This window comes from Myotis brandtii, unplaced genomic scaffold (genome assembly GCF_000412655.1).
Source record: "Myotis brandtii unplaced genomic scaffold, ASM41265v1 scaffold285, whole genome shotgun sequence".
Classification (NCBI taxonomy): Eukaryota; Metazoa; Chordata; class Mammalia; order Chiroptera; family Vespertilionidae; genus Myotis; species Myotis brandtii.
The window spans coordinates 2,743,219-2,756,633 of record NW_005360891.1 but is presented as its reverse complement, the minus strand read 5'-3'; the positions used below and the strand labels follow the sequence as shown (position 1 = coordinate 2,756,633).

The 13,415-nt window shown below is 35.0% G+C and overlaps 1 protein-coding gene across 1 annotated transcript in view; it reads left to right on the top strand.

The window, feature by feature from the left end:
• The window catches only part of PKHD1L1 (polycystic kidney and hepatic disease 1 (autosomal recessive)-like 1), a gene marked incomplete at its 5' end in the record, with an annotated part of 151,153 nt that overhangs the window by 113,327 nt on the left and 24,411 nt on the right, over nt 1-13,415 (top strand). The window contains 7 exon segments of the mRNA XM_014541975.1: nt 1,241-1,370; nt 2,849-3,022; nt 7,377-7,480; nt 8,404-8,533; nt 9,282-9,403; nt 11,282-11,372; nt 12,892-12,977. Of these exon segments, the coding sequence (XP_014397461.1) occupies nt 1,241-1,370; nt 2,849-3,022; nt 7,377-7,480; nt 8,404-8,533; nt 9,282-9,403; nt 11,282-11,372; nt 12,892-12,977 (837 nt within the window).

The following is a 13,415-nucleotide window of genomic DNA, read 5'->3' as shown; positions in this document are numbered from 1 at the left end:
TATCCGTATTCTCTAATTAATATTTTTATTATTTACCCAATTAATATGTTTTACATATTAATTATCTAATTAATATCTAACCAAGTGTCAGACATTTTCTGGACAAAGGATTCAGTGGTGAAGAAATTGGTCAAACTATAGTGGACATTACGTTGGGGTGGGAGAAGCAGACATTAACAAATGTGTTAATATCAGACTATGATTCACATGATGAAGGAAATAAAACAGGTATTGTGAGACAGACTACCTTAGTAGAGGGTGGCAGATAACATTAAATAGGGTGGCCAGAGAAAGCATCTGTCAAGGGTAAGATGGGGTTCAAGACATGCTACTCAAAAATATTAAATTCAAGACATGCTGTCCCAAAACCTTAAATATTTTAAGATGAAGGAATTTGAGAAAGAGCCTGTGCTGGAAGGACTTTCTACTTTCCCCTGAAACAGATCATAAACCTTCATGTGTGAGGTGCCCTCCCTGTACCCAGAGGAAAAGACCATCCTTATCTCTGGAGACAAAGGGACACAAAGAAGAATTGGAATGAACCTTGCTAGTTCTCCTAGTTTATTGCACTGAACTCATACCCTGTCACATTTTCCCACTACTGTCCCTCGTCATGAAACCTAGCATAGAAACACTCAGGGATAACAATTTCTTCAGATCTTCACCCTTATGAAGGCTCCCGTGTCCCATAAAACTTAGGTTAAATAAATTTAGATGCTTTTCTCTTGTTAATCTGTCTTTTGCTACAGGGGTTCCCTACAGGTACATTTGAGCAGAGATTTGGATAACAAGAAGGAGCTTGTCGTATACAAATACAGATTCTAAGACTTGGTTTTCTTGCTCTTTAAGATTCATCTTCCTCCTACCTTTCAGGAATTCAAATGATAGTTAACTAAGTTTTAAAATCCTCGGAAAAAATTTTTAAGTCTTAAAGAGTATTGTTCTCATCAGCTTTTTAATAAAAATATGATTTATTTATTTAATTTTTTAAATGTATAGCCTGATTTTATCAAATGACTGAATCAAATGTAAGAAAATTCTAAGATAACTCAAAATTTAGAATTCATAATATCAAAGAGAAGCATATTTATTTTAGACATCTAAATATATAGGTATTTTTTTCTGTGACAATACCCTGATTCTACTCAGATATAAATAAATTAGAATTTTGAGTAGTTATTAAGAAAAATAAACCTATTTTTAAAATTGTTCTTGTATTTGGCACTTGATTTTTCCTAAGGAGGGAGAAGAGATTGTGATAACAACCACGGGTTATGATATCCACCAGACAGAAACCAGAAGCATCGCTAAAATCCTGCATGGTCACAAAATTCTCATTCTCAATAAGCCCCTTTCCTACACTCACCTTGGTAAGTGGTGGTTCTTTAACCAAATAGATATGTAATTAAAAATGTCTTAAAGTCGTCACATTTTAGTGCTTTCCTCTGTAATTACAATTATTACATGAAACGTCTCACAATTATTTTAGAAGAGCATTTCACGCAGACTGGCACTGGTCCCCAAGGGGTGCTACTGTTTACATGCTGGCTAGGAAGAATCCCTGCGGTAGCCATTCTTTCACTTAGCAGATATACAGCAAAGATCTACTGCACTGCATTCTCTCATTCTGTGGGGTAAGGTGTCACTTTCTGTTTAAGCAGGCTTCTAGGTGACTCTCAGGCACACTAACATTTGAAAACCCTTGATCCGAGAGCATCTTTGTCCTGATTGGTTTCATTGGCACATTCCTCAGTTGAAACTGCATTTAAACAAACTACAGCCAAATGGTAAACTGTAATTCTCCAGGAAAGAAGGAATTTCTCAGAATCAACTGAAGACCAAATCTCAGCCTGTAGGGTCAGGGCCTTCCCAGGACCCACCCTTCCCCCATTTGACCTGCTTCCGTCCTCGGAATTCCAGGACGTGGAAGCAGACAGGAGGAGGATGTCAGAAAACCACTTAGATGCTCTGGTGTTCGCGAGAACTCCAGCTGTAAGGCGGTGTGAGAGGCTGTGGATATGTGGCCTGCGTGAAAAAGAAACTTAAGAGAACATTTTAAAGCAGTATTTTAATAGAAGCATATGTGTCTATCATTCTGTATCACCTATTTTCCTTTAAATCAAAAAGAAAAGTTTTCGTTGAAGAACATTTTGATCGTCAAACAAAAAGTTTTGGAAGTTTGACATTATATAGTCTTTGAGTTTTTCCTTTAAACTACCAAACATTTCTCTCTGTTTGAAATGTACCTGCCTGTCTTAAAGTTTTGACTAACATTTCTAGAAATGTAGAATGGAATTTAGGTTATGTTTTCTAGATCATTAAGATGCAAGTGTACACACTATGTTTGCTATGCTACTAGTATTTACAAAGAATTGTGATTGATACAAAATACTAGTATGCCCAGGAAATGTGGAACAAACCAAGGTTTGGGGGTCAGGAGAGGTAATATCAATGTATTGCTGATTCTCCACACAGCCTTGGGCAAATGCTTTTACTTCTCTACCTCACTTCCTCATCTATTAGAATTTCAAGCAGCTTCTCAACTTGCCTTACAACAGTGTATATGTGTATAAAGTGATTGCAAACTTCCTAAGAAGCAATAACTTCGTTGCTGATTATGATAATCTTTTTATATAAAAGAAATACTTTTGATTACATTTTGTTTTATTGAAAAGCTATCATAATTTCAGTCTGCCATCTATGTGTGTTAAGTATAAAATGTTAATCAATTTACGCATTTGTGTTAACTTTTGGCATATTCGAAAGCTATGTCTATGAACAGCAGCAAATAAACTAATGAAGATGGGAATTTCTCAGCATTGGTAATAACCTAGCTGTCCTGTTGCAGGTGAAAGATACCAAGTTCCTGGAACACGTCAGAGCTACACATTAGCAGCTGATGTTGGGATACTGAGCAGGAACATCAAAATACTTGGTGAAGACTACCCAGGTTGGTTCCAGGAATCATTTGGTGCACGTGTCCTGATCAGCTCATTCACTGAAAATATGATGACTTTTAAAGGTTGGTACAAATTCAGTTTCTTTTTCTAGATGAAATATAGCCCAGTCTTTTCTATGTGTAGTCAGATCTTCAGTAATTCTCATGTCTTTATAGGATCTCCTGTGCTAAGAAACAAAATTCAACTGAGTACGTTTTAAAGATCTTACTGGCCTTATCTAATAATTCATGCATCAGGCAGCATCCAGTATAGCAGGTCAAATGGAGCTCTGAAGAACCGTACACAAGGAAAGAATTTATAGGCAGAAGGGAACAAGGAAGTTATACTCAGTAAAAAAAAAATTGGTTAGTGCAAGGCCTGCATATAAGCATAACCAATGGACACAGATACTAGGGGGGTGAGGGCATGTGCCAGGGGGTGAGGGAGGCCGAGGGGAGGTCAGTGGGGAAAAAAGGAGATATATGTACTACTATTTGTAACACTTTAAACAATAAATAAAGGTTACTTTCTCTGTAGGGGATGGCAAGGGTTTATCAGGCACATTACCCCTGATGCTGATTGGGCCATTCCTGATTCACTGATTTAAGATTCCATTTCTGGAAGAGCCAAAACTGTAGTTAAGTTAAATTTCAGTTTGTTGTTGTGTGACTTAGCATAAGTGACTCCGCTTTGGGCCTGGTGTCTTGTTTTTGATACTTGGAAAAATAAAGCTTTGAGTGGGATTATATAGCCCATGTGCTACCTTCTCATACCAAATCCCCAACATTATTCCACTTATTTTACTTCAGACAGTAAGAATTATCAAATTAACAATGACCTTAGATAATAGCTTGTCCAGGTTCTCACCCAATCAAAAATCATTTTATAACAAGCACAACAGATCTGTTATTTTCTAAGGAAAATTTCAAAACATACTAAAAATAGAGAAAATAGTGTAATGAATCCCATTACCAGCTACCACAATTATCAGCTTTCCCCAATCTTGTGTCATCTATATGCCCTCCCACGCTATTTAAGCCACTGGATTATTTTGAAGCAGCCACATTTTTTTTTATTGAGATGTAATTAACATATAATATTGTGTAAGTTTAAGGTGTACAATGTATTGATTTGATACACTTATATATTGCAATATGATTACCATCAGAGTGTTAACTAGCACCTCTATCACATCACATAATTATTCCTTTTTTGTGTGGTGAGAACAATTAAGATCTAGTCTCTTAGTAACTTTGAAGTTTATAATATAGTACTAGATGGGATCTCTTGACTTGGCCTTCAGGGATCGGGCCAAAACCAGCCCTCCGACATCCCTCAAGTGGTCCCAAATTGTGAGAGGGCACAGGCCAGGTTGAGGGACCCCCCACCTGTACACGAATCTGCACTGGGCCTCTAGTATGCATATAAGGTCTTTGATTAATCTCTTCCCACCCTTCCCTCTTCCCCCTTCCCTCTGAGATTCATCAGACTATTCCATGTTTTCAGGCCTGTGGTTTTTGCTCTGGAGTTGAGCATCTGCTCCCTGGTGGTCAGTGCACGTCATACGCGTCATAGCTACTGGTCAACTGGTCGCTTAGGCTTTTATATATATAGATTGTCTATAATCGCTATGCTGTCCGTTAGATCTCTAGGACTTATTTATCTTCTAGTTGTAAGTTTATGTCCTTAACCATCTCCCCCACTTTCTCCCCCCCGTCAGCCCTTGGTAACCACTATTCTATTCTGTTTTTACAAGTTCAGCTTTTTTTTTAGATTCCACATGTAAGTGATACCATATAGTATTTGTATTTCTCTGTCTGACTTATTTCACTGTAATGCCTTCAAGATACATCCACATTGTTGCAATTGGAGAGTTCCCGCTTTTTCGTAGCTGAATAATATTCTGTTGTTTACATATACCTCATCTTCCTTGTCCTATTTATCTGCTGATGGACACTCAGGTTGTTTTCTTATTTTCACTATTGTGAATGAAGCAGCCACATATTATTTAATCTAGAAACATTTCAGAATATAACTCTAAGACTTTTTAAAAATATCTGTAGGTATCAGACTTAAAAATGATAATAGTTCCTTATCATCAAGTGATTGTTCAAATTCTTCCAATTTATTCATCATTTTCCTTCCTTCCTTCCTTCCTTCCTTCCTTCCTTCCTTCCTTCCTTCCTTCCTTTTTCCCTTCTCTTCCCTATCTTTCCCATCCCTTCCTTTTCTTCCCTTTCCTCCTTCCTCTGCGCTCTCTTTATTCAAATCAGGATCTAAATAAGATCCATGTTGCAATTGGTTATAAATCTTAAATGTCTCTGATTCATTTCTTTTTCCTTGCATTTTATTGATAAAAGGAAATGGGTCATTTGTCCTATAGTGTTTCCAACATTCTGGGATTTAGGGATTGCATTCCTAGAATTTAAGTTGTTTCTGTCTCACTTATATTTTTTATGCATGTGTAGGTTAGAACTAGAAAACTGATCAGATACAGAATCAGTTTTTATGCAAGAACTCTTCATAGTTGATGGTATAATTTTTCATTAGTAGGCACATCATGTATAACTGTTTCTCCTTTTGAGATGTTAGCAGCCATTCATGACCATTGCCTGGATTAAACTACTGAGGTTTAAAATGGTGATATTTTAATTATACTGTTCCCTCATTTATAATCTAGAATACCTCTACAAAGAGAAACTCCTCCAAACAATTATTTGACTACCTTGAGGGACAGTTTATATAGGAAATGTAAGAAATATGCTTGATTCTTTCCCCTTGTTAACTCCAAAGGTGACACGTTTTTATTTGTTTTGTTTTGTTTTGTTTGTTTTTTTCAATATGAATTTTTTTCTTTATTGATTAAGGAATTACATATGTGTCCTTATCCCCCCACCCCCCCACTCATGCCCTCACCCCCTTGGTGTCTGTGTTCATTGGTTAGGCTCATTTGCATGCATACAAGTCCTTTGGTTGATCTCTACCCCTTATCCCCACCCCGCTACCTTCCCTCTGAGATTTGACGGTCTGATCAATGCTTCTGTGTCTCTGGATCTGTTTTTGTTCATCAGTTTATGTTGTTCATTATATTCCACAAATGAGTGAGATCATGTGATATTTATCTTTCTCTGACTGGCTTATTTCACTGTTTTGTTTTTTATTAGTGACATGATACAAGATTTCAGGCATTGGGCTAAGCATTTGCACATATTATCTCATTTAATACCCATCATACTATGGCATAAATATTGCCTCCCTTTTAATTTTTTTATTTTGCAATTACAGGTGTACAGCACAGTACAGGCATTTATATAACTTACTAAGTGATTCACCTAAGAAGTCTAGTACTCACCTGACATCGTACATAGTTATTACAATGTTGTCCCTCTTTTCAAGATAAAGATAAAGAAATAGATGATTAGAGGGGTAAATTGCTCTAGTAATCCATGTCTGTCTCACTTAAAGTCCCAAGATGGGCCCTATTCCCATGACAACCTTTCCTAGCTCCTATTGTTTTGTGATGTAAATAAAGAAAACACAGCAATGGCTTTGTAGGCCCACATGGTCTGTGATAACCATTTCTTCTCTGTCTTTATTATATTAACCTTATGTTCCCCACTATACCAGTTTTTTCCTTCTCGTGCAAAATAACTCCTCTCTAATGCATTTTATTAAATATCAGTTTTGAAGCAAGGACTATATCTTACTGGTTTCTTACCAGCCATGGATCTCTGTGCCTCAGTTTTCTTCCATAAAAGATAGGAGTAATAAAAGTTCCTAACTCATAGGATGTTGTATGAGAATTAAACCACCCACTGCCAGCAGTTAGTACAGCGTTGGCACAGAGCAATCCCTCATGGGCTGTTTTTGCTGTTATTACTAATCTATGAAATTGGCTTTTGTCAGCTCAGTGGTACTTATGATAAACTGATGAGCAGATAGTTGGCAGTGCATATTCTAGAGAGGTTATGTAAAGATAATGCCCGTAAAGGCTCTTTAGAACATCAAAATGGAAATGTCACGTGAATTATATCTCATGCCTTATGTCACGTATTCTAACAGGGACAATATCACCACCAAGGGGTGAAGTTGGTTCTTGAGGGATAAAAATACCCTTAGTTATCGCAATGGTTTGTAGTCCCCCAAAGGGCCACCATACATTAACAGATACATAGTATATCTGTGTTATTAAAACTTCATGGGGAGGGGAAGCTATTAGGAAAAAAATGCCTAAGAAAGCTCTGGGGTGTAATGAAAAAAAAAGTTCAGAAATACTGCCTCATTTAGATTAAAGGAGCAATGAAAAACTAATGAGATTTCCATGAAAGAGTTGAAAACAAGTTTGTAATGGGAAAAATTACAGCTTTTGTAGATTTTTTAAAAATGTTTTATATTTTTTTTCAAGAAAAAATGAATTTAACTGCCCCCTTCCCACAGGAAATGCAAGGATAAGTGATGTGGAATTTTATCACAGTGGCCAGGAAGGCTTCAGGGACAGCACGGACCCACGATATGCTGTCACATTTCTTAACCTAGGACAGGTTTGTACTTTATGTTGAATTTTTGCATATATCCAAAGTAAAATATTTTGATTTTGATTTGATTTTCATTTATCTTTATTAAATAGACATAGCTTATGATTACTAAGACTATGATATAATATAATACAACTTTCTTAGATGTATTCCCCGTGAACTGTTTTAGACTCATAGTGCATTTCATTCTACCCATTTCATGCATTTATTTAGGGTAAGTTAAATAAAAATTAAAAAAAAGAGAAGAGAAGGTGAAAGGATTGACCATCTATAATAGTACCTAACACCTTCACTTTATTTTGAAATAACCAAACATATTTCCAGTTTCTATTAAACAAAGTGAATATTGCTTAAATTTCAAATGAAAAATACCTATGTCTGTATACCCATGTCTCTGTCAAAGTGGGAAAATAAATATTCTGTGAGGGCTGGTGATTTAAGAAAAATGAGAACTTATTTCTTATGGAAATAAAAAGTAATCTTGTAGGTTTGAAATTGAAACCCCTAACCTACTCATTGACTGGTTCCAATAGACAGTTGAGTCATAACCTCTTGCCTAGAATATCAAATTTTGAAGAAAAAGAAAATCCCTGTTAATCATATAGTAAACTAACTATTTTGAAAAAATAAATTTTAGTACCTTAGCATTTTATAGGTAATGATAGAAATATAAATGCATAGCAAAGTGAGAATTCTTTACCTGCATTTAAAATAAGCATACTTTATTTTTTGCTTTATTTAATCATAATATATGTGGAAATTTCCCAGGATTAAAACACCTGCTGGGAAATCATCTCTTTTTATGGAATATAAATTGAGTATTTTATTTATCAAGGTGTGTTTCCTGAAAATCACCTACTTCGAATTTTTCCTTTAAATATATTTTCATTTTATTTTTTAAATATTCACTGAATCCTAATGTTTTATAGATTCAAGAACGTGGCTCATCTTACATTCGAGGCTGTGCTTTTCACCATGGCTTTTCCCCAGCAATCGGTGTGTTTGGGACAGATGGATTGGACATAGATGATAACATCATTCACTTTACAGTGGGGGAAGGTAAGAGAATAATATTTTGGTCCAAATAACTTATCTTTCTGAGACAGTCTTATCTGTAAGCTCTAGGGCCATGCTGTCCAGCTGATCTTTCTTCAAGAATGGAAATGGTTGATATCTGGGCTATTATGGTAATTTCTAAAGCACATGTGGCCATTGAGCACTTGAAATGTGACTAGTGTGACTGAGGAACTGGATTTTTTATTTTAATTGTACTTAATTTAATCATACTTACTTTACATGTAAGTAGTCACATGTGGCTATGGATACCATGGTGGATAGTAGAGCTCAAGAGGAATTATTTACCAAACCCCAATCTTATGAGAGTTATCTAATACCAATAGTTTAAATTACTATGACTTTTAAAATACTCCTCAGATGTCAATCAAAAAGCTTATTCACTAGTAAGGGTTATTTGATAAAAATTATATTTGATTTTAGGGGGTTATTATTTCTTGAATGTCATTAAAGAATATAATACAAACTTTTAAAATATATACATAATTATTTATGTGTTTGTTAAATCCTGAGGTGGAACCTGTGAACCCGCATATTTAACAAGCACCCAGAAGATCCTAATTCAGGTAGTCTATTAAAGAGGTAGAGTTTCACTATCAGAGTTCAGAGGGCTCAATTTAAATCTAAGGGATTCAATTATCAGGCTTAAACTAGAAAACTAATTTTCCCCATAGACATCCCCCATAATACTTATTACAAATGTATATGTATTGGGGGGATTTATTTTTTCCAGGCATAAGAATATGGGGGGATGCCAACAGAGTCCGAGGAAACTTGGTTGCACTTTCGGTTTGGCCGGGAACCTATCAGAACAGAAAAGATTTAAGTTCAACTCTCTGGCATGCAGCAATTGAGGTAATGCAAACAAACTTATCATTATACAAAATTATAACTTCCTTATTGAAGATTTTAATTTCTGTAGAAATTATAAATCTCAAAATATTATTGAAAACTCTTTCTTCCTTAAAGATTGGTGAATTAGTAAAATGAACTAATTAAAGGACTGAATGAACTTTCTTAAAAGATAATGTGAGCTCTAACAGCCATTGGATTTTTCTTTGTGCTGATGCCCACTGGTTTAAATAGTTCTCTTATTTATTGCTTCTCTAACATTAATTATCGCTCTCAGGTTACAGTACAGGGTCTCTGTGCTGCTCACTGACTGAGTGCCTTGCACATATTACTACTTGACTCTGGATTTAGTTTCCTTCCAAATGGAAAATTATAATAACAGCCTATAGAATCTCTGCAACCCTTTTCTCATCTATGGTTTTTTATTCTATATGCAAGGTTGTTTACTCTTATCTAACATTACTATTGGACCCTTCTTGATTCCCATGAAATTTCTTCCATTACTATTGGTCTTTATTTAGATGCAGAATGATATTGTAAATGAAAACAGTACAGAGAAAGGATCTAGAGGAAATATGGCTTCCTCTTGTTTTTATTTTAGTCACCTAAGCCATAGGAACAAAAAAGAATTACAAATAGCTCTCTTTGAAAGATGGGATAAGGATTGGGCTTTGATTTTGTGCAACTATTAATATCACCTTACAGTAAAATGTGAAACCTGGAACTTATTATATATTTATGAGGTAATAATGTTCTCTTTCATCTATTTATAAATGTTTGAATGTAATAAAATGTTAATTCCTATTCTTTAAAGTTATCTGTATCTTTTTAAATAAAATGTACTTACTTTTATGAATACCATTTGACTATTTTATCATAATCTTTAAAAATAGGGTGTTTAGTGTGCTTTAAATAATCGAGGTTTTAAACGTTTTGCTGACATTATAGACAAGAACTAGACCTTCTGTACTTTGTACTTTTCATTTTCTACCACTTTGACTTGACTCATAAAATTGCTTAGTCATTACTTAATACTCGTGCTACCCAGTTTTTTAGTATAGCAGATTTTATTTAAAGTATTGAATGCCTCTATTGAATCTTATAGTCCATTGTAATTGCCTTGGTTGTCTTGTTTTAAATAAATCAAATTGGTAACAGAATATAACCAAAAAGAGTGACAAAATATTTGTAACCTTGCTATAATACTGTAATTTAGTCTATCTTATAAATATTGAACCACATCCAGTGGATTTTGTGACTGAAATAAAAAAATAATCCCTTTAATGCATTTTCCTAAGAAGTCTAAGGTATAAAAATATAATAAATAATCTCTTTAGTGTACTTTTCTGAGAAGTCTAGTGATGGTTTTACACTAAGAACCTAAGGCAGTGGTCCTCAACCTGTGGGTCGCGACCCCTTTGGGGGTCAAACAACCCTTTCACAGGGGTCGCCTAAGACCATCAGAAAACACATATTGAATATATAATTACATATTGTTTTTGTGATTAATCACTATGCTTTAATTATGTTCAATTTGTAACAATGAAAATACATCCAGAATATCAGATATTTACATTACGATTCATAACAGTAGCAAAGTTACAGTTATGAAGTAGCAACGAAAATAATTTTATGGTTGGGGGTCACCACAACATGAGGAACTGTATTAAAGGGTTGTGGCATTAGGAAGGTTGAGAACCACTGACCGAAGGTAATATCAATAGTTCATTTGTAATGTAAGTTTGAATGGAGTGAATACTGAATTAAATTTTCCTCCTGAAAGTGTAGTCATAATTAAATATCCTGTGTGTTGCCTACTGGCTCTCATTGCCTAATTGTGGAAGAGACTGACCCAAAGCATTTTCTTTGTCATTACACTAGATAAATAGAGGGACCAATACAGTCTTACAAAATAACGTCGTGGCTGGATTTGGAAGGGCGGGATACCGCATTGACGGGGAGCCTTGCTCAAGTAAGTCTTTTGACCGAGAGTCACTAAAACTAGGAAATAATTTGTCCCAATTCGTTAAAAATAAGCAATTGTTGTCAGTTCAATATGTGATATATCCTCTCCCTGGGCACTGAAAGGACTCAACAAGGCAAATTATTTCAAGATACCATTGGATCTAAAGAAAAAATTGATAGGTTTTTAAAGACAACTATTTTCCATGTTTATGATCCCAAACCTCTAACAGCAATTTCAGTTCCTGATTTGGCTGGTATTGGAACAGTGAGTACCTCATCCCACTTTCATAAACCGAAATGTAGAGATAGATGCTATAGGGGTGTGCCACTATTCCATGCTTCTGCTTTATAAAGGAATAAATGCTCACTGTTTCTGTGTTAAAACCTGCATGCATGGAAGGCAAAGGACATGAACACACAGTTCTCAGATATATTCCCATCAGATTAGCAAAAGTCAAGAACTAACTGAACAATTGCTTTGTTGGCAAGGCTGTAGGGAAACAGGAACATTTACACGTTGCTGCTTGAAGGACAAAACTATGTAACCCACAGAGGGAATCTGGCAATAGCTACCAAAGTTATAGAGGCATTTACCTTTGGTCAGTGTTTCTACTCTGGTAATATAACTAACAGTTGCCTCTGTAAGAAAAAACATTTGTAAACAAGGCTATTCATCACAGCGTTTTGTGTACTAGCAGAAACCTGAAAGCTACCTGTGTCCAATAACTGTGGGCTCTTAAACGAAGCCCAACATTGAACACCAGGCCCCTCTCAAAGAATAAAAAAGATACATACCACGTATTGATATGGGGATGCTAAAGTGATAAAAAGAAAATTTCAGAACAGAATACATGATACTGTTTTGTGTATATGTTTTGTGGGGAAAAGGGAAGAAAATAAGAACATATGTGTTATGTGTGTTTACATAAAGAAACACAAAGTGTAAAAACAGAGACATAGAAATTGAGTGGGAACAGGATCACTGGTGACTTATTATTGTCTAACTATTTATAACCTCTTGATTTTTCAACAAAGTAAAAGAATGATCAGATCCAAAAAGTGAAAGAAATAATAGAACTTAAGGCTTTGTCTCCTAAGAAACTTACTTAGTTAAAGGTAATGGGATTTTTCCTCTGAAAAATTTATATTCCTTCTACAGTTTTTTTCTCAGCATAGTTATTTTCAAGATTCTTTAAATCAGCATTTTTTGTATAAATTCAAAACTTATTGGGCTTATGCTAATTTTATTCTTGTGCAAGATACATTTTGAAGGGATAAACCTACTTGACTTATTTTTTGACATATGCTCTTATTAAATATTTTAGTTCCCAATAGCTTTCAGTAGCTTTTCTTTGACTTAAAATGTAAATATATGCAATTTCTCTATAACTTCTTTGAAGTGTTGTGTGGTTTTTTGAAAATCAAAACATGACCTGTGAATATGAATATATACTAATACGTGATATCATGTCATGAATTTTTTACTGACTATATTGATATTCCTAAATAATTGAGAGTGTCTATAGGAGTTTTTAGATTTCAAGCACTGAAACATGAAACATCACAGAGGAATTCAGAGTTTAAGTTCCTGGAATGGGACATCAACCTATTAAATTCATCTCCCAGACAATGAGCAGCTAGGATGCTGGGAAGGGAGGAGCCATGCTTGCCCATGAGTTACCTTGTGTGGAAACAAGAAAGAGACATGCAAACAGCTTCTTATGAAGAAAACAAAATAGAACCCTGGGAAACCATCATCAAAATGTCAATCTCAAAGGACTAGGAAAAATGGAAAAGCAATAGAAGATAAGATGAAGTCAGATCCTTGGGGACTAAGTATAATTTCGGGGTGGCTCTGCTCTTTATAGGAAATCTTCAAATTTATGCATGGTGAGGAAGGGGTTATTAAGGTTACTGATCTGATTTGGAGGTACATAAAATTTTCATTAAAATCTACATCAATTATCCTGTATATTAATTATGAATATAGTTTCCATTTATTGAGGCTATTTCATTTCATTTTGAAACAACCCTGACAGAGGCTTGGTAT